The sequence below is a fragment of the Manis javanica genome, chromosome 11, assembly GCF_040802235.1.
Source record: "Manis javanica isolate MJ-LG chromosome 11, MJ_LKY, whole genome shotgun sequence".
Lineage (NCBI taxonomy): Eukaryota > Metazoa > Chordata > Mammalia > Pholidota > Manidae > Manis > Manis javanica.
Window position 1 is genome coordinate 102,119,086 of NC_133166.1, and position 24,574 is coordinate 102,143,659.

The 24,574-nt window shown below is 37.1% G+C and overlaps 1 protein-coding gene across 2 annotated transcripts in view; it reads left to right on the forward strand.

The window, feature by feature from the left end:
• Positions 1-24,574, forward strand: part of NUCKS1 (nuclear casein kinase and cyclin dependent kinase substrate 1) — a 30,519-nt gene continuing 5,945 nt past the window's right edge. Inside the window, exons 1-6 of one of the 2 annotated variants that reach the window (XM_037015199.2) lie at positions 1-155; positions 17,047-17,096; positions 18,699-18,804; positions 21,436-21,491; positions 23,263-23,415; positions 24,201-24,347. In XM_037015199.2, the coding sequence (XP_036871094.1) occupies positions 139-155; positions 17,047-17,096; positions 18,699-18,804; positions 21,436-21,491; positions 23,263-23,415; positions 24,201-24,347 (529 nt within the window). In that variant the 5' untranslated portion in view covers positions 1-138. Of the gene's footprint in view, positions 156-17,046; positions 17,097-18,698; positions 18,805-21,435; positions 21,492-23,262; positions 23,416-24,197; positions 24,348-24,574 lie in introns of both variants that reach the window. The other variant, XM_037015198.2, reaches the window with a different exon arrangement.

The window sequence follows — 24,574 nt, forward strand, 5'->3', positions numbered from 1 at the left end:
GTTTCAGAAGCCAGCAGCTCAGGGTTCGGTGGCAGCGGCCCCATCGGCCGAAGTTGGGGGGGGTGGGGCGCCCAGCGCGCGGGGTGGGGGGGGTCCAGGTCTTTGGCTTCTCGACTCGGTCCTGTTTCGACAGCGAACATGTCTCGGCCTGTCAGGTCAGTGCGGAGTCCGAGGCCTGGAGCGGGTTGGTGGCGGTTGGGGGTGGGTAGTGAAGGTGGGGGGATTGAAGCCTAGAGTCGGCCCTCTTCTGTGCCACGCGCGGCCTCCTCCCTGTCGAGATCCGCGCGCGCCCATGGGAGTCGGAGGCGGGGGGGGAGGGTGCTTGCTGGCGCACGGGGCTGCGCGGGGGTGGCGGCCGCGCGCCCATGCGCGCGCTCTTCCCCGCCCCGCGCCGCTGCAGGGCTCCGGGTTGTTCTGCGGCCTCCCCCACCCGCCGCACTGGGGCGGGCGGGGTGTTCCCTGAACCGCCCGCGGCCGGAGGGGGAGGGCTTGAAGTCAGGGCCCCCACCCAGGCTCCACCTTCTCGGGGGTCAACCTCTCGGAGCCCGCAGGGGAGACCGGCGCAGTCCGAGTCGAGCTCGCCTCCCCACCTTAAGTTTGGAGCGGAGGAGACGCCCGTACAGCCCCTTCCCCATTGGCTTGCGTGGGGGACTCAACCCTCTTTCTCCAGCGGACGGGGGTGCTCTACGCAAAGGGGGTGGGGCAGTACTGCCACGGCCCCGCCTCCGTCCACCGGGGTCGCCGCAGAGCCCCGCCTCCCCCGTCGGACAGGCGTGGGCGGGACCCGTTCTATTCCCCTCGGGCAATAGTGAGAGTTCGGTTCGCGGCCCAGGGAAGGAGTGCCTGCTCCCTCTGCCCAAAGTCGGAGCTCCGGGCGGTTAGTCCCCCGAGTTCGCTGTTTTCCTTCGACGCGAGATGCCCTTTCTCGGGGAAATGCCCCTACTCAGGGAGGCGCGGGTTAACAGCACGACCCAAATCCCGTGTGGTTCTCGCTCCCGCTACCTCTCGCTGCTGTCACCCGGCGTACAAGTCCCCGATGTTTTTGTAACCCTTCTTTCCCCCAAATAACTTTAACAATAAAGGGGCTAGATTTAGTTAACCAATAGACGTTATTCTCAGAATTTCAACAAGTTTGCTGTTCCCCAGCGGACGGTGGAATCGCCCTTTGCCGTCCTCCTGGCTATTGTATGGAATGTGCCATTTATGGAGGGGTGTGGCTTGATCCAATAGGTCGAGGCCTTAGGAAGGGGAACTTTTGCAAATACTACTACTTCCAATGTCCATTTCGCTTTTCGCTCTAAGGAATTGTCTACTTTGATAGTTTTTTCTGGATAAATAGGGGTTTGGCTTTAAAATGCTTTTAACAGTTGTGCTTCCTCTTCATTCCAAGATTTGTGAGAAACGGAAGTATTTTGACTTAGAATTCTAAAAGAGGTTTGAAAGCCCGGAAAGGGTTTTGTTACACACCATTGCGTCTCTTGACTAGATCATCCGTCTCCAACTGGTGGTGTGTATGGGACTGCATACTTCTTCGCTGGGGGTGGGCATGATGAGAGTGCTAACTACCTGACTGCTTTCCTGCCTTCTAATTTCAACACGCATCTCTGATAACCCACCGGGAAGAGTTTGCCGACTTTTGGCAAGGAGTCTGAATACGTGTTTCGGGATATAGTATGCATACTTTTCTTGGCATAGAAATTGACCGGTGTATCCCGTTATTTTATGTAGGCTATTTTCTTTAGGATCAGGACATACAATATCATAATAAAGATTTGCTTCTTCTGGATTGGATCATCTGTCCCCGGAAGAAAATCACTGTGTGGTGAAATTGGACTATTATTTTTCTCTACCTTTTAATTTAAGTTCACTGGGTTTTGATTTTTTTATTTTGTTGTGACTTTCATATACTCATCTGCCTGAATTTGTGTTCCCAGATCTGCGTAATGGAACAAGAACAGAGCTATTTTTTTAACTTGAAAACCTTGACTTTAACTATCATTCATGGGGTTAAGTATATTAAGCACATTCTTTTTTTTTTTTTTTTTTTTTTTTTTGAGGCATACGGGTTTCTGGATAACTTTTTTTCTTGCTCAATATGTTGTTAAAAAATAATTTTAACTGTTTATTTGCCCCGAATTGGAGAATGAAGTTAATGTTACGGGCTTTTTTTGGTCACTTTTATATTAATTTCAAAGCAAGTTGGTTTCTGATTATATATTTTAGTGATAATATAACTTTGTAACTATCTCTTTTAACTTTTTAATATATTCATGACCAATAATAAAGCAGAAATAATTAAACTTGAGTTTGGTGGTTTGTTAAATTTTGCAATAAAAAAAGCCATCTAGGGAAATGCATTTGTTTCAAGATATAATTGGAGAAGTTATATGCCTGAGGCCATTTAACAAAAAGTTAAAAATGATAAGACATGGGCCCAATATCAGAATGATCAGCCTTTTAATCAGTCCCCCCCAAAAAAACACGTGTTGAGAAATAACAAGTGTCAGCACATCCTCTTTTGGGGTATGTTTCTGCTTTTAGGCCTACATATAATTTTGAGGTTTTTCTGGTTTTCATGTTCGTAAATATTTCTCGTTTTCGTTTTTATATTAACCTAAACATTTAAAAAAGATTTAGAAATTTACACATGGCTGCCTGGCACTAATTTCCAAAATGAAGGGAAGGCAGAACTTCAGCTACAACAGAGTTTTCCGTAGACGTTTGTGCAACACCTAAAGTAGTTTTGTTTGTACACTATTGCTCTCTACCTTTTACAGTATCTGATTCATTGTATATGAATGAGAGCTTGAATATTTTAGGCCTCGGATCCAAATTTATAGCATAAAGTGGCAGTCTTGGAGCTAAAGAAAAATTTAGGCAAATGTGTTTTACAAATGACTTAATGGGGATCTGGACAAGTGAAATGCCTTTGATCAAACACTACTAGATGCCAAGATAGGTCCCAGAACCTAGATTTCTTAATTCCCAGTCCTGCTCATTCTCAACTTCCCTTTCTGCATAATAGTTGCCTTGCCTTATGCCTGATAAGTATTGATGTTACTGTAGTGTATGGCACTTTTAACTTTACAAAGTGCTTTTATGATTCTTATCCTTGTGGAAAAAGAAGGAAAAATGCTATTCCCTCAAAAAGGTTGAGAAAGAAAGTTCAGAGAGATTTACTGACTTGCCCAGAATTAGAAAACAGGTTTCTTAAAATTTGGTGTGGTATATTATCCAGAGATGCTCCTGTTAAAAATGATCCAAGTCACTCAGATCAGCAATCTGTGATTTTTTTTTTGTAACATGTACCTTGTCTTCTTTTGTTTAGTGCGTAAGATTGTAAGGAACCTGTATCACTGAAGAAAGTTGAAATGTGAAAAGCATAGGCTCATGCAGATTGATACAAAATTATGTTTTGTCATATTTATAATTATGTTGAGAATTAACAGCTTTCCCTAGATGTCAGATTGCTTTCTTTTCAAAGAGAATTTTGTTTCTGATGTGTCTGGATTCTAAAAATCAATATTCTCACTTACCAAAAAATTAATTTTAAATGGTCCTCACTTAAAGAGCAAACTTGGAAACCTGAAAAGTTGAGATAGGATGGAATGTATGATACCAAGTTATACACTGGAAGACACTGATTAGTTTAGCACCCTGCAACATGTGGTTGTGGGTGAGTGGTGTCCATTCTCACATTTGTGTGTGAGAGAGAAGTGTGCTTTTATTAACGCTTCTCTGTACATGTGGATCTGTACATTTTGTTACTTGTCATAAACTTGTATAGACTATCTTCAAAGATAATCACATAATTGGAAAGGCTGAATGGGGGGGGTTATAGCAACACTTGAAATACTCAACATTTCCCCAATATACAGGTATTAAGATGAAAATTATAATACAATGTTTAAAATGTGATTTTTAGAGTAATTTACTGAACAAATGTTTACTGAAAAATAAGCAGTCTGGCACTCTGCTAAAGGCTTTCACTTTATCTTGTTTTATTATGACAACTCTGTAAGGTAGGATTTTTTTTAACCTATGTAACAATTGACAGAATAAGCTTAAAGAGTATGTTACTTAAGTTCAAATAACTATTAAAACAGCCAAGATTTGAACCCAGATTTTCTGAATACAAAGCTGGCATCTTTTTCCATGGTACTGCTCTAGTATTTGGCCTAAAGACAGTCAAATGTTTTTTACTTAGTAATCTCTTCTGTGGTGAGTATATTCTGTGTACATAACTCTGTATAGGAAATATTTTAGTGAAAATATGGCCCAGGTGTTTGGTTTTAAATAGGAGCAGTTCAACTCAAAATAATGTTCAGAGATACTTTTTTAACTAAAAGTTACCTTTTTTTTGTTTTTCTGTTAAGAAAACTAAAACTTCAGAGATTTGGTCTAGTTCCTTCAATTTACCAGTGATAGCTTTGAATTCAAAGGAATTGAAGTGTAGAAATAACAGCAAATCTATTTAGATGACATGAATTTTATCTAGTCTCCTTTCTACTAGATTTTCATTTACTTTGATTCCTCATATAATGTATTACAGGTCACAGTCTCTAATGTGAAACTCTTGGGGCCATGTGTGTTTAGAAGTGCAAATATTTTCAGATTTAAAAAGGTGACAGGGCACCTACTGTGTATTAGTGGGTGTGCCCTGTCACCATGAGCCTGGGGTATCGCTCTTACAATCAAACATGATAAATACCCTGTGGCAAAACTTAATGAATTTTCAACATTTAAAAAAAAAAGTCACTCATTATTTAGGTCAAGTCAGGTTCACATCATACAAATTATGAAAAAACTTGGATTTCATAACTTCTTAAATTCCCTAATTGTGGATTAGAGATTGTGGACTTTTAACAACAGAAGTCCCTTTCTCACTCAACCTTAGGAAAAAATGACACCCGAATTCAGTGGAGCTATCACCAAGCAACTCTTTCTGCCAAATACTCTGCCAGGCACTTTACATGTAATACCACAATTTTGACACAACTCTTCCAGAAAGGTGTATATTACCCTCATGTCATATGTGAGGTAGCTGAGGCTTGTCTAAATTAAATTGGTCCAGGCCACCTAAGTTAGACAAAGCAAGTGTGGTCCTTGCCAGGAGCCGCCGCCACACGGGGTGACTGCTTCTGGTAGTGCCCTTGCTTGGCATTTTTGGTGGGAGTACAGTTCAGAACAGGACTTTGTGGAGGTCAACTTGTAAGAGCTTGAGGATGGGGTGGATGAAAAGACAATATTTTTGGAAGGAATTAGGGGAGTACTTGAAGGAAGCTAACACCTGAGTGTAGAGGGAAGCGTGGAATAGTGTGAGGCTTTTGTGAGACATGTGAATGGTGGAGAAGCGGCATGTCCCCTTAGTAAAGCAAGTGAATAGAGATCCCCAAGCCACCTAAAGAACACTACAAGAAGACTCATGGGCTCATTTTACACATACGTGCAGAGCAAAAATGCCAGTGTATTAGGTAACTGAAGCCTCTGCATTTTAGAAATAGATGTGATCAAATAGGATTTGTCCCAGCAACAAAACTTAAAATATATCACTGCTTCATCATCCTAAAAGAAAACCATGTTATTTGAAAAAATTCAACACCTGTTATAAAACTCGTCGGTACATTACAATTAGAAGGATATTAATTAAAAATTGGAGTTGATTTAACAACAAGTTACAAACCAAGGTAAGTGGTTGAGTTTTCATGTAAATCCATTAGCAATAAAATTATTGGGGGGAGGTAATGTGCATAGTGCCTTGCATTTACAAAGCATTTTATAATTTTTCTCAAGTTTCTTCCAACTTTAAAAACAAAAATAAGGAGAATGTAATTCTGAATAAAGGGAGATTCGTTTTATTTACTTGTTTGTGTATATGGCCTGTTTTTCTTAGAAATTTAAAACAAGGTCACTGCACTGTAATTCTAGCACACCGTCCATTTTATATTCATATTGCAGTCTGTATAGCCTCTCTGGAATTAACACGGCTTGGACTTGGCATAGCCAAGTAGGTTGCTTTGCAAACTTTGGTTACTTGGATTTAATGAAGTTCTTGAGAATGCTGTTTGCATTTTAAAATTCTTAGCTGCTAGAATAGAAATAAATGTGACCTCATTACTCTAGATTATGGAGAAGTAGCTTCTTAGATTTTTGAGAGCATTTAGGAGACTGCCATGTTGGGCAGAATAGGAAACATTTGGTATAACATAGGATCACTTTGGTCAAACCGGGGCATCCTTTGGTCTTAAATGTGTTACTGTGTAGATTCTAGGCAATGGAACTTATTCAGGGGGTTGCATTGTCATATTATAACTACCTGAACGGCTGTAATTGCAGGTCTTAGAAATGCTTCAGGTGAAGAGGCCACAGGCTGCCTGAGTGAAATGGGTGTATAGCGTACTTTCAGGGGCTGCTTAGTGTGTGTCAGCTTGTTTGAATCATGTACCTGTTCAGTTACCGGCTGATCTTCCAGGGAGACTCCATTTGTCAATATACAGTGACCCAGAAGATGAACTACTTGAGAAACTAAAAATTAGCTTGACTTAGGAGATATCTAAGCTGGCCTGTGCATACAGTAAAACAAATTTGACTGGATCTCTACTGTCGGAACTCAACCAAGAATTAGGAGAAGTGCAAGTTGCAGCGCTCCAAAATCTTGTGACTATAGACTATCTACTGTTAAAAGAACATATGGGATGTGAACAGTTCCCAGGAATGTGTTGTTTTAATTTGTCTGATTTTTCTCAAACTATTCAAATTCAATTAGACAATATCCATCATATCATTGATAAGTTTTCACAAATGCCTAGGGTGCCTAACTGGTTTTCTTGGTTTCACTGGATATGGCTGGTAATTGTAGGTCTGCTTTGGTTATGTAGCTGTATTCCTATTATGTTAATGTGTGCACGCAATGTAATTAGTAGTTTAAAACCTATACATGCTTATGTTACACTACAAGAAGATATGTCACAGAAATAATCAATCTTCCCATGTTTTCTTCCGTCTGCTACTTCTATGGCTTTTCTTCTTCCTTCCTAATTACAACCCTTAAGTAGAATTCGTGCTTCATATCGAAATTACCAAGTATCATAATTCTTCCATTGGTAAAGATACCTCAAGACAAATGCTGGGCATAGAAGCCACAGGGCATAAATCTGCAAAGAAGTAAAAAGCTAACCTTTTCAAACAATACTGCTTCTCTCTCATTTACCAACTTTACATCTCCCTGTATGGCCCCGGAAGATGACTGGTTAGCCAGAGACGGGTAAGATTCCTCAAGGGAGGAACAACCTAAGACAGGCGCAGTCACAGGGGGGCCATCAGGTGAGAAATTGGGGATCAGCAGAGATGAGGCTTATGTCCCCACCCCCCCTGTTTTGATAGAAATCTTCTGCATCCGTGGATGTTTTGTTGCCCTTGTCTAGCTTGGATTAATACTTAGTCTACAGGCACACACCTGATCATCTACATTTGCCCTCTTACAGCACTAAACTATGTTTTCTACCTTTATCTTGCATCTACCTACCACTTCAGTATTTTATTAATAATAATAATAATAAGGGAGAAATGTGGGATTCGCATATAAATCAAGTATAAAAATCAAACGAATAATCATATTTGACCTGACTGTTTATAGTTCATGATGTGTGATCAAAACCGAAAGTTTCTGTGATGACTGCCCTTGCACTGTTCACCATGTAAGAACTTATTCACTATGTAAGACCTTGTTCACCATGTAAGAACTTGTTCATTATGCTTCAGAAGATTGGAGACTATCGAGAATTAGGCTTGGGGTTCATTAATGATTGTGCATTGAGTCCCCTATACAGAATTTTATTGTTAACAGCCATGATCAATAAATATGAGAGGTGCCCTCTCCAGAAAAAAAAAAGATGAGAAAGAATCAGTCAACAAAATGAAATGAAATTTTTAAAAAAGCATCCACTGAATTTAATGTTTGGGGGATGATGGTAATTTGTAAAATTACAGAAAAGCAAGCTTTACCAAAAAGAAATATGCTGCAATTTTTACCAATAAAGTAGTACATAATGTGAACTTCATTCTGCTATTCACTTTCAAAAGAACACTGATTTTAAAATACGGTTTTAGTAAAATGCATCTCAAACCAAAGAAGTAAATATATTTTAGACATTTTTAATTTGCTAATTGTAAAAGATTTTTCCTAATAAAAATTCAAAACACCTTACCAGTTTTCATTTTAAAAAATATCACTTCTTAAAATCTGCTAATTTTCCTAAATATTTTATGCCTGATAGAAACAAAAGATAATAATGGTATAATATATATACTTTGCTGTAAGATTTTATCCAAAATTCAAGCAGAAATGTCATTAGCCTCAAAGAGAGAAGATAACAAGTTTCTTTCACTCTAACTTGTTTCCATATAATAGTGTTAACAATTATCAGTTTCACATGTTCATTTAGTTGTTCTGACTTTGAAAGATTGCTCCTGAATCTATAAATACTTAAATTCCCCTTCGTTATAATAACTAACATCAATTATAAATTCTAGAATTTATTTTACAAATTTATTTATTACAGTAACCACAGTAATAAAACATTTTTAAACAATAAAAAAAAATTAGCTCGACTTAAAAGTCAAAATCCACCCTGCTATTCACTGAGCTGGGACACCAGACACAACTGTCTCCCACAGATAGGCTGCAGCTGTAAAGATGAATAACAGTCCTGTGACTACTGCTTTCTTACTGAGAAAATTATTCTCTGAAAGCAGAGACTATCAGAAACTTTGTTGTTTGAAATTAGTAAGAATGAAACATCACACTTGTGTCAAGAGCTAAGTTAAATCCTTTTGACAGTATAACTATCCTCAATTACAAGGTTAGCTTCAGGTGAGAGGTTGCTGGACACAAAATTCTGCATCTACTTTCTTTGCCAAGAATTAGGACCCAAGGTCCATGTTGCAGGCCAGACCCAAAGGTGACGCCTTTATGCTCAGTCCTACTGTGCCTTGAGCCTATCAAGACACTGCTGCATTTAAATTTAACTTAAATTCTACCCTTGCCCAAATCCTTTAAATTTTCCTTTTTTGGCAAGATGCTCCACACTTTTGATGTGCCATGGCCGTCATTGTCATTAGTCAACAGACCCATCAGGCTACCGGTTTCTCCCTGGTGATTGGGTTAGAAGATTCTACCAAAGTTTCTGAGACCTCCGTGCTGCAGACAGGACTTAGCTTGGTAATGTGTACAATCTGAGACCACTTCAGTGTCACCTGCTTGAGGTTTTTCTGTCCCTAATTATATAGGTTTTGCACTACAGCTGAGAAAAATCTAGCACATTTTATTTAATACTTAATGCTCATTGAAATTTGTATGTGTGTGTGACTTAAAATACTTTCTTATATGGAGAGAATATGATGGAACTGAATATATTGGGAAAAAGTGCCACATTCATCTGGACTGAGACATTACAAGTCAATAAGAATTTTAATAGGCAATCGTGAGCTTGCCTTGTTCAGAGCTCCTTCACTCCCTTTTTTGCAGAAATTAGAAACTGTCCATTTGAAAAACTTTCAAGAGCTCTCTTATATGTTTTATTTTGGTTTTGTTTTCTTGTATCTTGAGACCTTGAATTTTATATTTGTGAATAACAGAATGACATAAAGGACAATAAAGCAGCATATTAATCAAAAGGAACTTGAAACATAAATGGGACAGTTGTAAGAAATTGCTCTGAATTGAGTTAATCCTGGCTTCTGTGAAGTAACATTTTTATATCCTGAGAAAGGTGGGCGTGTGAATAATCTTTGGAAATAGAAGAATGGAGAGGTAAATGTCCTGTTTTAAAGAGGGGGTGCGGGGAATAATTAATATGCAGAAACTTTAATGGCGTCAGTTCTGTAGGGGAGTTGATTTGTGGATGCCTAGGAAAGGAAGATTTGAGAGGCCACAGGCATCAACTGCCCTGTGGGGTACAGGGTTGGGTGGGCTTGAGCTGGAAAATTGCCTGTCACTTGATGCTTGCAGTTACTCAACCTTTCTGAGCCATGTATTCTTCAGATACAATTGAATTACTGTTGATTAGCTCCTCTTGTGAGATTATTGTAATAAATGAGAAATCAAGTGAGGTATCTGGTGCAATAGTAACTACTGTTGTAATTATTGGTAAAATTCAGCATGGATTCACAGAAAAACTAGGATCATAGGTCAGTAATCTCCATAGATGAGTTATCTCAAGCACTTGATTCAAATTTCATTTTTAAAATAAATACAGGTAATTTTAGAGATCAAAGTTGAGCAGATTGCTCTAATGCAGGATTTGCAAAGCTTTAACGTATTTAAGGAGGTGATAATATCCAGACTGATCTGACTATGAAATCTTTAGGAAACCTCTCCTGACAAAACAAATTAGAAAATCTGTAATGAGAAGATCTTTTAAATTTGAAATTATAAGACAAAACTGTGCTTTGAAAATGCTTCTCTTAATTAGCTGTGCTTTATTTTGTTTCCTGGAAATTTTGTTTGAACCAAAAAGGTTTATTCCTCAAAAGCCTTAACTATCATTGGCTTAAATGAATTCATTCACTTAAAACAATTATTAGAGTAAAAGATTTAAAATACTGGGTTTCTCTTTCAACAAGGATTTTGACAGAGCTTCGGGTGAGGTCCTTGTGGGGAAAATGAAGAAATGTAGGCAGAATGACAGTTCTGTGTGAACTTGTGCCTCAGTACCCACACCCAAATCTACCAAAGAACGGAGAGATGAATGTCCTGTTTTAAACAGAGGGCATGGTGAGAGGTTAATAGGTTGATGTCAGCCTGGAAGAATATTTCCACTGATATTTTAAAGGATTTTGTTCTTGACCCATGCTGATGAAGTTAGATTTTGGAAAAAGGAGGTTTTGGTCACTGGAATTGTAATATCCAGTCCGTTGTGTGATTTGACAGCCCCAAAGGCAACTTTGGGATCTTGCACTGCATTAGTATAAGTACAAAGGAGAAAAGAAAGCTCATGTTACTGATCTGTTCCCTCCTACTTTTGTACATACCTTTTCTAAACCGTATTGTTATGTTTAGATCAGGGCACTTGCCTTACAGACTTTACTGAATCAGAGATGATGTAGAGGAAAGCATCTTAGGCTGTAGGGATGCTTGAAATGAGCCTTCCGTAAGGGTTAAAGGGACCCTAGCATTTAGCCTTGAAGAGAAAAGTATAGACTGTCATAAATTTTAAGGGCTACTCTGTGGAGGAGGGGTTCACTTTAGACCATGGTAATCCAGGAGGTAGACAAGATAGAATTAAGTGAGTAGACTTTAGAGGCAGACTTCACCTCATTGAGAAGAACTGCTTCATTGAGTTTTCTTAGAATAGGCTGCCTTGTGAGATGGTGAGCAGTTCTCAGTCATTCCCTTTTAGGGACATTTGTTGATAGGATAACAAGTTGTGGATAAGTTTGGAATAGATTGTCTAAGTCTAATGGCTCCTAGTATATAACATGTACTGTCATCATAATGTCACCCGCCCCACTTTCCCACTGATCACACTTTGAAAGGTTGTATGAGCACGGTAAGCTTGAAATGGTGATTTAAAAAAAAAACAAAAGATGAAATGAAAAAAGGAAGAGATGTTGCTCTTTTGTGGGGGTCAATAACAAAGGGTTTTCTTGTAAAGGTAGAACCAGAAGCTACTTGGGAAATTTCTTTTTGCAGTCTACTTTTTATCCCAAAGCAGTGGCTCAAACTTTTCTGATGAGGTTCCAGTAAGAAATACATGGCATGCTGCAGTTTGCTACACACCAGAACACAAACATCTGAAAAAAGTTTCAGGAACTTATCCTTATTTCAGTAGTTTTCTTGGGTATTTTCTGTTTGCTCTTTTTTTTTTTAGAATGCTCGATATACACCAAATAAATTCATTTCAGGACCTAGTAGTATAGTGGTGAAAAACACTGTTTTTGTTTAGATTGAAAAACATGTTCTATAGGATCTCATTTATCTGATGAAATGAGATCTTTACCGCCTGGGTGATGAGTGAAGAGTTGTGTTGGTTATTTGGGGTTTTTCAAAACTTGAATTTCAAATGTGCTTTAATTGTCTAATGAGGAACCTGTTAAATTCTAGAAAGTTAGGTACATGTTTTTTCTTCCTCCTGCATTAAGCAGAACAATGTAACTTAGGGGAAAAAATGGAAGTACTAGCATGAGTGAGCTAAATAATGCAGTAAACTGTCAATCTCTCCCATTTGCCTTGAGAACATGGTTATGTGCTTTATTAAAGTGTGTAAAGCCTACAGTGTCAATAATTAAATGTGGTTTTATATTTGAAAGTTCTTTCTTGCCTGGAGCTTGTATCTTTCTCCATGTTTTGGTGTGCAGACTTGTTAAAAAATAGAGCTGGATTATGTAGTTTCGGTTGTTTTCTTACCTGTAAAGTTAAGAGGGCTGGGTGAGAGAGGCTCAAAGGTGTAATAATTTCTATCTCAAATACTGTGATCCTTGAGTCTTGAGAATGTTGGCTTTACATACCTCACATTTCGGGAATATAATTTTTCTAGTCTTAGGTTGTTGCTGCTATAAGCAAGCAAGCATTTGAGGGGTAAACTTAATAGCATTTTTAGTAGAAAGAAGTTGATGATTAAGATAGTGGAAGGAAAAAGTCCTGTTGCTTTTATTGCCTGAATTTTATACATGTTTGGTGCCCAAAACAGATCTGAGTGTTCTTTATCTAGCTTCCCGCTTTACCTGTCATTTTTGCACTTCAAACCAATACAAAGTGGGGACTTCTCTGCTGATCATCCTGGAACTGGTTCATTGTGACCAAGATGCCTTCAGTATCTAAATGCAGAGGTTATATCAGCCTTTAAAGAGCAGACACATAATTTAAGTTTTTATGTTCTTTTTTTGGTGTGTGTGACTAAACATTTGTTTTCCTTGCTGGGTTAGAGTTCTTTTTCTAGTTAAGATTTCTAGAACTCTCAGACTTCTTCAGATTTAACTCCAGTTGATTTGAGTTATAGAAATTGCTCTAACTTGTGTGGTGGCTTTAAAATAGCTGCTACTGCTGCTTTACTCTGGTCTGAATGGTAACCTGAAAACTATATCACAAAGTTGGAATCATTATAAAAATTGGTCTTGCATTTTAGTGAAATGAAGAACAAACCTTATAAGACAATCTTTCTAAATGGTACTGGAACCAATACTGTGAGACATATTTTGAAACAGTGACTTAATCATGTTCAAATAATTAAGAATGTTAACTCATGTACGTTCAAGAGTGCAGTGGTATTCTGGGAGCAACGAGTTAGTGCTTACAAGTCAGAGTAGCTGCTATTTATTGGATAGTTGTGTACTTGGTACTCAAAACAGTCTTGAGAGATAGGTATTGTTATTCCTATTTTACAGGTTCAGTGAGGAGAGGGAACTTGCTCAAGGTCATAAAACTAGTTAAGTGGCAGAGCCAGGATTTAAACCCAATTTAAAAATCTGTGTTTTTAACCTCTGCTATTTTGAGATTTTGTGTTGTCTTCCCAGTTCTAGTTGTTGATGCTCATTTTACACTGGTTTAGCTTTGGCACTGAAGTAATGGTATTTTGAGGAAGTAAGAATATTTCTTAGTTTTCAGCTAGAAGTAGAACTTCCAATGCCCTTAGACTTAAATTTACTCTTAATGGTTGTGCTTCTATTTCAATATATCTATTCAAGTTTCAGTTTATATAGGTATAAGTTCATTGAAAATGTATTTCAACCCTAAATAAGGTAAATCTTCAAGTAGTGGAAATAGTTGCTTTGAATAAACATCTTTAGAAGGCAAGAAATGAACCAAAGTAGTATTATAAATCATTGTACTGAGTTATTGTGAATGACCTTTATCACAGTCTTTCATTTAAATTTTTTCTTTTCCCATTTATAGATGGATGCATTTTTCTGACTACCCTTAAGACAAGGTGGCTTCTATATTCATGTTTTGCTTTATACAGGTTTTATAGTTTTTGTGATAAATTACATCTATAAGAATTCTGCCAATTTTGGCCATTTTCACATAATTGAAAGTTAAAATATTTAGTGTTTCAAAGGAAGGAGTGATGTTTCTATTTAATTTTGGAAATTTTAAATTGAATTGCTTATATAATGTCAGTATAATCTACATGGCGTATTTGTAGTTCTCGAAAACTAGGGTTTCAAATAAGTTACTATGGAGGAAACTAAATTTTCTTTTGTCATAAAGGGCAGTGGGAATTAAATGTCTAATAGGCTGGAAACTCCAGTTAGCACTTAACATCCTCTGGAATGATGCCCTTTCCCATCCTAATCCTTTGCAGATGCAGTCCATTCACTCATCAAATGCATTTCTTAAATTTGGTGTCCCAAACAAGGAAAGCAACCCCTGTCCTCAAGAAGTTCACATTTAGTAGGGAAGACAGATACTTCAGTAGATTATATAGTATTAACAAAGGATTAAAGGGGTTGAGAAGAAGTGAGATTGTATTTAATGTGACAGTGACATGAGCAGAATTCTAGGCCAAGGAGCAGCATGACCAAAGTGGTAAGAAACAACGTGATTGGAGGAATTAAACTTCCTGAGTTGCTTGACTAAGTGGCAAGAGATGAGATCTTAAAAGACTAAGGAAATTTGGTATTATCCTCTAAAATGCCCTGAAAATTAGGTTTCTAACAGAGCTCTTAAATTGGGCCTTAAGAGCAAAAAAGTCAGAAAACATTTGAGTGCCCATTTTTTACCTTGCTTTTTGGTAAAAAATGAAATGCAGTTTAAAAAAAAATGTGGATGTAAAACGTGGTTGGTACCTTCAAGAAGCTCAGATGAGTGAATAAATGGTACAGCAATATGTGTTAAGATGTAGTGTACAAAAGGACAACTGAGCATTGCAATTGAAAAAATTCTTTTTCATTAAACTTTAATAAATAATAATTAATTTAATAGAAGAACTTTTTAGTCATGTCAAGCAACTTAGGTCATCATTTCCAACAGAAGGTCTGAGGAGATCCAGAGAAATTAGGTTCTAGAACTAGAACCAGGATTCCTACTAAGGATCCTGAGCTTTTCACTGTGTAGTTCCTGTGTGGAGTGTTCCTCAAGAGAGGTGGGGGAAGTAACTATCAACTAATACTGTTACAAGGTTTCTTACATTGAGCTGGCACTGAATCTGATCACCAAAACTAAGCAGATAATGTTTACTACTTCATTTTAAAGCCTTAAAGTAGCTGAGTTTTTCCTTTTGCAAATTACAAATCCCTGTTTATTCAGCTGTTCTTTATAATGACACACTCTTCACCATTTTGGTTAACCCTCCACAGCGGCTCATTGGATGTTGATACATGGTATCCAGAAACTGTGTCATTGTTTTACTCTGATCCCCAGCATTATCATGTCTGCAGTTTCAGAACCTATACAGTAATTAAAGATTTAAGATTTAAAACTACCTCTCCTAGATAAATTCCTTCCCCTGGTTCCATGATCTGAGTAATACAGAAAATGGTCATCTTTGCATTATAATCACAGTGCTGTTTTTCATGGCATCTGTTATTAAAAATCACTATTTTGCTAGAACATGGAAGGTTTTTGATTACTGATCCCCCAAAATCGTCTTTTTGGTGTTGTTAGAAAATACTTTCATTCACTCTTTAAATTGTGGTAAAATAACAAAATTTACCATCTTAACCATTTTTAAGTATATGGTTCAATAGTGTTAAATATATTCACATTGTTCTGTACCCCATCTCCAGAACTTTTCTTCCTGTAAAACTGAAACTATACACACTATTAACTCCCCATCCCTCCTTCCCCAGCCCCTGGCATCCACCTTTCTACTTTCTGTCTCTGAATTTGACTATTATAGGAACCACATGTAAGTGGAATTAATAGTCATATTTTTTAAATTAGCTTTCCTAATAGAATGGTATCTTTGATATAAAACTCAGCTTCTTATAACAGAGCATATAGTTGGAGCATATTTTAGAGTTTGTGTCTTGACCCAGTAAGGTTAAGTAAGAAGATAATTCATTGTTGGTACACTAAAGAAAAGCAGACGGCAAAATTCCTTAAGAGCCTTTATCTCTAAAGACAAGGTTGTGGCTATGCCTTCCTCCACTAAGCCTCAAACATGTTTCAGAATTCACCCCCACACCTTTCATTGTGCATATTTATAGAAGTTGTCATTGTGCTTGAGTTCTGACCCTCTGTCTTTGAATTTTAAGGGTGTCAATCTATAAAACCAGGAGTTTATAAAACTTGGTTTAAGTGTAATTGATGGTATGTTTCTCTTAATCCTTTCATTTGACTTAGTATCCACAGTGCACCTAAGGCTCTTCAAAGCCAGGCTATTTAGAGGGTTTATGTATCTCTAGAGGAGGAAATTTAAACTTTTAGATTTAGAATATGAAGTAGGGAAATGGAAAATAACATTTGAGATGTTAAAATGCCTTACCTTACCTAGTAGGAAGTACTTAAAATCATTGAGTCAAGCAGATACATAAACTTGTAATTATAGGCTCTTTCATAAAAAGGCATCTTTTGAATGGATCAGTTAATTTTTTCCCATCCCCTTCTGTGTAATGCTTAATTTACTGTCATCATAATTTGTATATTGTAGTGTAATTATATTTAAAAACCACTTTGCTTTGAAAAAACTCAGTAATATAATAACCTTGCTTATCAGGTATACATGTGTATGTGTGTATAGCAGTAACAATAAAAATGTAAAACATAGTTTTGGTTTGTGCACATGTGATACCATCTCTGTGTGTAAAATATAGTCGTTTGGCTCATTTTGCTGTTTTATGTGTGTTTGGGGAGGTGAGAGGTTTCATGGGAAAGAATAGTACTTGAGCTGTTATTGAGGTGAGTAACACGAGAACTTAAGTTTGAAATCCTTTTGGTTTAAGCTGCACTTTGCTGTAACAGAGTGGAGGTTTTTGGCTGAGGGGGGTTGTTGAGAAAAAATTTTCTGAGAGCTAGTTGTAATTCTGTTAATGAAATAGAAGTGTTCTAATAAATTAAGAACTGTCCTACATTTTTGTGATCTTAATTAGAGTTTCTTCTTTCTACAGAAATAGGAAGGTTGTTGATTATTCACAGTTTCAGGAATCTGATGATGCTGGTAAGTTTTGTGATTTCAATAAACTGCAAGTTAGAACAACTAGTTAGCCAGCTTATGTACTTTTATTATGATGCTTTTGGAATGAGTTTTATTTTTAAGATGGCATATATGTCTGTAAATTATGTCAAGATCTGTGTCACTAAAAACAGTTGGACTTGCATGAGTTTTAACTTCTGCTTAGTAAATCATTGATAATAAACACTTGAATAATTTTTTTCTTAACCTGGTTTTGGAGTCCAAAGTTTAAATGTGCAGTAGTTCTCTTGCAGTGTTTATTAGTTAACTTACCTCCTGCTATAATCACAGTAAAATTTGTATCTTGTAATAGGGAGTATTTTTTTTTTTGCAATAAACTAACTGAGATAAGGGTATTTTGTGACATCTTTGATTCGTGAATTAATTCATCATAGAATGAGTAGTAGTGTATCTTAAATCTTAGCCATAAAAGGTTTCTTTAGACTATGTCCTTAATCTCATTATTACCCACATGCATTTGCTATTCTTTTTTCTTTCTTTTTTGAAATCTAATTTTACTTTATAAAGATAATAAATGCACTTTGGTAAAACTTTAAAAATGTGGAATTGTGAAGAAGAATAAAAATAACAACATATAACCCAACGTCCCAGAGGTAATAGTAACATTTATTAAATGCTTGCTAAATGTTTGCGTTTACTCATTTAATCCTTATAACAATCTTGTTAAAATGGGATATACTATTATTTCCATTTTACAGTAAGAAAAACTGAGGCAGAGATATTATTCAAGTTCCCCTAGCCAGCATATGGCCATTTTAACCTTCTGGTAGAAAAGCCTTTTGTCTTTTTTTTGTTTTTTGTTTGTTTGTTTTGGTTTTGGTTTTCCTTTTAAAAATATAGTTCAAGTCTTGCTGTAGAATTTTGGGTCTGTCCTCCTCCCACCCCACCCCACCCCTACCTCTACTTAGGAGTATCTTTCTCATGTTACTCAAAGTTACTTGAAGAATTCCTATTGATGGTTGTGTGATACTTCGTGATGGAATTTATAATGTATCCAACCATTTAATAATTGCTGAATCTCCAGACTACTTGCAGATCCTCTCCATTATATATGGTATATAGTAAACAGTTTTGGAAATAATCACCTTTTAAGGCAGGGTAATTTTCTTTATGTTTATAGGGCTTTTGAAATTGGGGGTATTTTCAAGTACCAGAGTAGGCTATATTTAATAATTTAGTTTAAAAATAATTTACTTGATAACAGTAATTGTTAGAACTGTAGAATTGTGGATTCTTTATATTCTAAAATGCTTGTAATAAAACCATATTGCTCTAATAGCCTTCAAATAAATAAGATCTTGAAACATGGGAAAATCTTGAATAAGTTAAAAGGGTAGGATATAAAACGATAAAAGCTATTTGGTTGCAGGTATAATAAATGACACCAAAGACTAGAGAAGACTGAAGTAGAATCTTTTTTTTTTAATGAAAGGAAATTATTTGGGAAATCCTGTCCCCCTCACTATTTATATAGCGCATGAGAGAATTATCTCATTAAATGTGGTTGTAATTTCTACGTGTAAAAATCATAATGTAATTCATTGAATTTAAAAATGCTTTGTTTAGATGAAGATTATGGAAGAGATTCGGGCCCTCCAGCTAAGAAAATTCGGTCATCTCCCCGAGAAGCTAAAAATAAGAGGCGATCTGGAAAGAATTCACAGGAAGATAGGTGAGAGGCATTGTCAGTCTGTTCCTGGTTATACTGTCACTACCCTGAGATGAGTTTAGGCCGTGATCTCCGAATTGGTGGCCTCCCATTTATTTTGGGAAAGTCCTTATTGTCTGCTTAATGTTGTTTTGCGTATTTCCGATTATCTCAGGCAGTGCTTCTGAGCCTAGAGGTTAGCCTTTTTAGGTCCTGAGGCTTGCTTGTACTCAACCTGGAGTCCAAGGTGATCTCCAAGAATGTCTTTGTTGCTACCTCAAACCTCTGAACAAAAGCAGAAAGAATATTTAAGTGTGTAATTTGTTACCTAACATTAGAATTGACATTTTTCATTGTAGTGTTAGCAAAGAATACGTGAAGTGACCTTTCCGATTCACAAATCACTGGCAGAATCCTTGCTAAAGCTTATGTTGTGTGGCCTACCAAGTTTTACTATAATCAATTCTTCTTTTTGTTTAGATAATCTAATCATGTGCCATTTACTTTCCCTTAGTTTTATGACTTTAAGTTTACTTGCCTCCCGAGACCAGGGTGTCGTAGCTTTTGGCTCTGCTATTACAGGTGTACACACCTCATATTCAGGGTAGTGTAACTTGAAGACCTGCTGGGTGATGGTGGTGATAATAATGATGGTGGTGGCTACCATTTATGATTATTTGCCAGTTTCTGTTGTGTGCTAATGTACATTTGCTATCACTTAATTCTCACATCTTTATTAGGGTAGGTAATACTGAGAGGGAGTTCAGTGTTTTACCTCAGGCTGCCCAGCAAATGGACCACACAGGTTTTGGAACCATGTCTGTTGGACCCCAAAGTCCATTTTTTAACCATTGGGTTATACCACTTCCAAGTACTATTAAGTATGAGTAATTCAGAGAAATGAGATACTGTTTCTCACTAGTTCTAAGGTATTTCCTTCCTATTTACTAAAATATTTACTAAAATCACTATAATAAAGTCCCAGGCAGAAATTTTCCATTGTGAATTCATAGGATGTTAAATTTATAGAAATAAGAGTATTAAATGCATACATGTACCTATTATTTTCTATTTGCTTATATTACTAACCTCTACTGCTTTTCTTCCCTGGAGAATTTTGGAAAAGTGGTTTTGAGGAAAAATAAGACAAATGATAATGTGGGGAGACAAGTCTTCACAGTTTTATGGCATATCTCTAATCCAGTTTCATATAGCAACCCAACTTTAGAGCTATCTTTCAATATATTCATTTATTCTCTCTCTCCTGGCAAGGAGCTGCTTTGTGGCCTGTTTCCTGTTGTAATGTGTCATTGATGTAATTAACAGCTAGCCTAAATTTTTCCTTCTTACAATCATTTGGTTTTATTATTCTCACCTAAGTGTCAGGAATGGTTAAAATAAATACAGCTCTTACTGCCATTTGTATTAAGTGCCTTGTATGTTTATTCCCTCAGACCAGTTGATTTTTCTATTGGTCTCTACTTAAAAGATCAGCTTTTACTTGACTTTGCTGTAATGGAGCTCAAGGATTAATGGTCTCTATAAACTCAGTAGTAAAAGAACTAGAGAAATAGTAGTTCTTCATCATTGTAATACATAAAATGCTTATTTTGCATAAAACATTTATATAAACAGCCACAGGTTTCATAATTATAGTGTGTCTTTGATCAGATTACTTAGTAAAGAAATGTTTGTTTTTCTCTTTCCTTAGGAATCTTCAGTTCAGTCATTTCTCATTTGAATGTTGTCTAGATTATTGGAAATACTAAACAATTTACAGGTGTTTCTTCTTTTGTTTGTCAGAATTTCTTACAGGATCAAAATATTCTTGCACTGAAAGGAGTACCAAGTGATTTGCCTAAGATCATATGACTAATTAATGACAGAGACAGGACACTAAAACCCAGATTCCTGAGTTAAGATTTATGAAGACATAAATGTATAACTTTGTGTCTTTAAAAAAATTGTTTTATGAAACTCTCCATTGACCTTTGAAGCTCCTTAAGGCCTTATTTTACTTTGCATTAATCTTGAGCTCATTTTTATTTGCTCCATGATACAAGGCAGGTCCATGTGTTGGTGTTTCTGATACATAGAAATATTGGGAGACAAAAAATGTTAGGAGATAATTAGTTAATTGATTTTTTTTTTTTCATTCTGTTTTAGGGTAAATTTTTAGGGATATTATAATTTATATAACTGAACTCAAGTTTTCTTTAATAATTGTATTTTAGGTATTTTTTTGCATCTGTGTTTGGTGCTTCCATTTGTCTGCCTACTTTACTACCACTGATACATTATGTAATTTATTTTTACTATTTTATACTCTGCCTTTGATAGCAGAGGATTATTTCTCTTACCAAGTGTTCTTATGAACCAGGCCTTGCCCAGAGGTGAGACTTCTCAGCCTGTGTTGAGACATCTTTTTTACTTTGGGTCTTTGGAAACATTTTTACAAACGTAGATAAAATTGTGCTTATTCACCAGCGTCTCTGTAAAAGAGGGAAATAATGGAAGCAGTTTCACTTGGCATCTGTTTGCATTTTATGTATAAAAAGTATTCTCCAGTGTTCTTTTCCTGTCAGATCCCAGAGATGTATGTTCACTTTGATTTTGATCTAAGAGTTTTAACCTTTTCCCTCTGTACTCTTACAGTGAGGACTCAGAAGAAAAAGATGTGAAGACCAAGAAGGATGATTCTCACTCAGCAGGTATTAAACAGGTGTTAATGTAATAGGTATAATTCTGTTTATGTATTTATTGACTGGACACTTTAATAAGTGGTTTCATAATAATGTCAGGCACTGTTATAAATACTGGCACTGCAAAGCTGTTTCCATTTCAAGGAACTCGTCCAATCCCGGTGGCTTATAGTCACTGTATCAGTTGTTTTTAAACCTACTTGAGCTCCATCCCACTCCAGGATTTCTGATTCAATCTAAGTGGGATGTTGGGGCTTTGGTTTTTTAAAATATTTACAGATGATTCTCATGCATAGTTAAGATTGAATACCATTTGTGTGAACAAACAAGAGACATCAAACTAAATAGAATAATAAGAATATACCTTGAAACACAGGTATAAAAAAGGGTGCGTGGTTGACTGGTTTGAAAACGAAGCAAATTGTTAGTTTCAATCCTACTAATTTTCACTGGAAAGTAGTGCTTTGAAACAGCCGCAGAGAAAGATTTTTGTAAGAATTTTAACTTATAAGAATTAATGGAAAGACCCAAATAAAATAAATATTAAATAAATACTAAATTCTGATTACCTGTTGTTAAATTTAACTCTTCCAAGAATTGAGTTTATTCCGTATGGTTCACAGCCACTGGTTTTGACCTACATTCCCCTGCTTTTGCCTTCCTGTGTCGCCCTTTAAAGGAGACGCTGTTTAGCTGACCCCTAGAAGGCAGACAAGGTCCTGATGATTGCACACCTCTGAGCTGCTTTGTTTTCATTCCTTTTCAGATCTGTCCGTCAGCCTAAGCTGAAAAGAAATACTAGCCTGTTGCACTGTGTAGTTATGCTGTGATGATTTAACACATACTTTTATTCGTCTGCCTTGTGGACCCCAATTTGAGTCTCTTACATTTATTAGTTTATGAAACTGTACTAGTGTGAAGCACACTGCCACCAAGTGGGACTAGTACTGAGTCTGTCAAGCTTTCTTCCCTGTGTCTGTCTGTCTGTAGATGAGGTTTTGGGCAGTGAAAGTAACAGCTGGAGCACTGACTATGAGAAGGCTTATGGGACTGTGAGTTTTCAGAGGAGCAGTGGCTAAACCTTAGCAGTCTAAGGGAGCCCCAGAGTCCAGAAGGGCTGTAGGTAGATGCTAGTACAGACATACCTTGGTCTGGAGCCCGTGGGCTGGTAGCCTGCCCTTTAAACAAATGTATTCACAAATACATCTGTATGTTGACCTTGTTTTTAATTAATAGACTATAGTATATGAAAATTATGTTTTATTAGAAACGTGTATTGAGAGCTAATTGATCTAAATAAGTTTCAGAGATTTCCCTCAATCCTCTCTAAAATTGGAAAGGATAGTAATTTGGCATTCCTTTAGGGTCTACATGTTTTGTATCTTAGAGTAAATATCATTGGAATACAGTCTTCCCCTCTTCTACTTAAAAATACTTTTCAAAGCTTAGTTTCTAAAAACTGAACATAGATTTGAGTATAACTGAGAATTTTGGGACAAAGTAGTGATACAAGTTTAAAGTATGATATGGAAACCATTTGTTTATACCTGCGTTCAACTTGGTTATTACTTTAATGCCTGAGTTATTTTAATAGTCTTATTCAAGTTCATTCTTTGAATTGTAGCTCATCTTTTATATATTTTGTAGGAATTTTTTAAGGATCGGATTTACCCTTTTTGCATGATATAAAGCTGCATGTTATATCGCATACTGGCTATTCTCGTCGGCTGTCAAATAAATGCACACTCTTTGATCATTGCATTATAACTGATAATTGCAGAGGACAGTGAAGATGAAAAGGAAGATCATAAAAATGTGCGCCAGCAGCGGCAGGCAGCCTCTAAAGCAGCTTCTAAACAGAGAGAGATGCTCATGGAAGATGTGGGCAGCGAGGAAGAACCAGAAGAAGAGGATGAGGCACCATTCCAGGAGAGTATGTGACGCTGGCTTGCTGCTCTGGTCACAATTGTGGGTTGTGACCATGGTCCCGTTGGCTTTATTGTGGATGCTGAACGGTACAGCCAGTACCTGAAATTAGATACTTGCTATGAAAAGAGATGACTGTAGTGCTATCTGTTGATATTTTAAAAGGTTCAAAGATGCTCATGATTGTGATGTCCATCAGTTGTACTCAAACATTAAGTGAATAGTTGTTAGAATGATAGTCACATAGTGGATGTTATGAGTAAGATTTGTATTTTGGCCTGGTGGAGAAGGCTGTACACTTCCTCCCCTGACAAAAAAAGGGCTAATAACAGAATTCAGATGTTTTACAGGTTATTCAGATTAAGCATATGCATTTTTGCTTGTATGCAGTTTTCTTGTTTCATTTATTCATGTATTTGGACCAAATGTGTCAGATCAGTTCAGTTTCATTTCCCTGGTCTCACCAAGTACACTATGGGAATGATGGAACTACCCGAAGTTATTTGATGGCTTTAGTTTTATTCAGACTAAGTCTTATCTCTTCCTGTGTTTAACCTCCTCTTCAAACAAATCAGTTGTGGAATCCTCACGTGAATCCTAAACCCCTTTTACAGGTGGGGCCCGTGGGAACTCCAGCCCAGCTGGTAGCACAGCTGCAAGTAGGCCCATGGTGTTGGGCTCCCAGGCCCTCCCTCCCCCTCCCCCCGGTCATTCTGAGCACTCCCTGTGCTCACTGGGAAGGCTGTACATTAAGTCAGAATCTGAACTGAAATTCTTCTTTCCTCTCAGAAGATTCCGGCAGTGATGAAGATTTCCTAATGGAAGATGATGATGATAGTGACTATGGCAGTTCAAAAAAGAAAAACAAGAAGATGGTTAAGAAGTCCAAACCTGAGAGAAAAGAAAAGAAAATGCCCAAACCCAGGCTAAAGGCTACAGGTGAGCCCCGCAGAATGAGATGAGTAAGCTTCCTCGACCGAAATTCTTCCTTAGGCTTGGCACTGGCCACACACTTAACAGAGTAGGAGAATTCAGAGAGGATCCTGTCTCCTACACCTGAAGTGGTCGCTTAGTTATTAATAAGCACTCCAGCCTCTCCAAGAGGCTGCTGGCCTAGCCCAGTTCTTCCGCGGCTGCCTTACATAATCAGGGTTTCGGAAGTGACC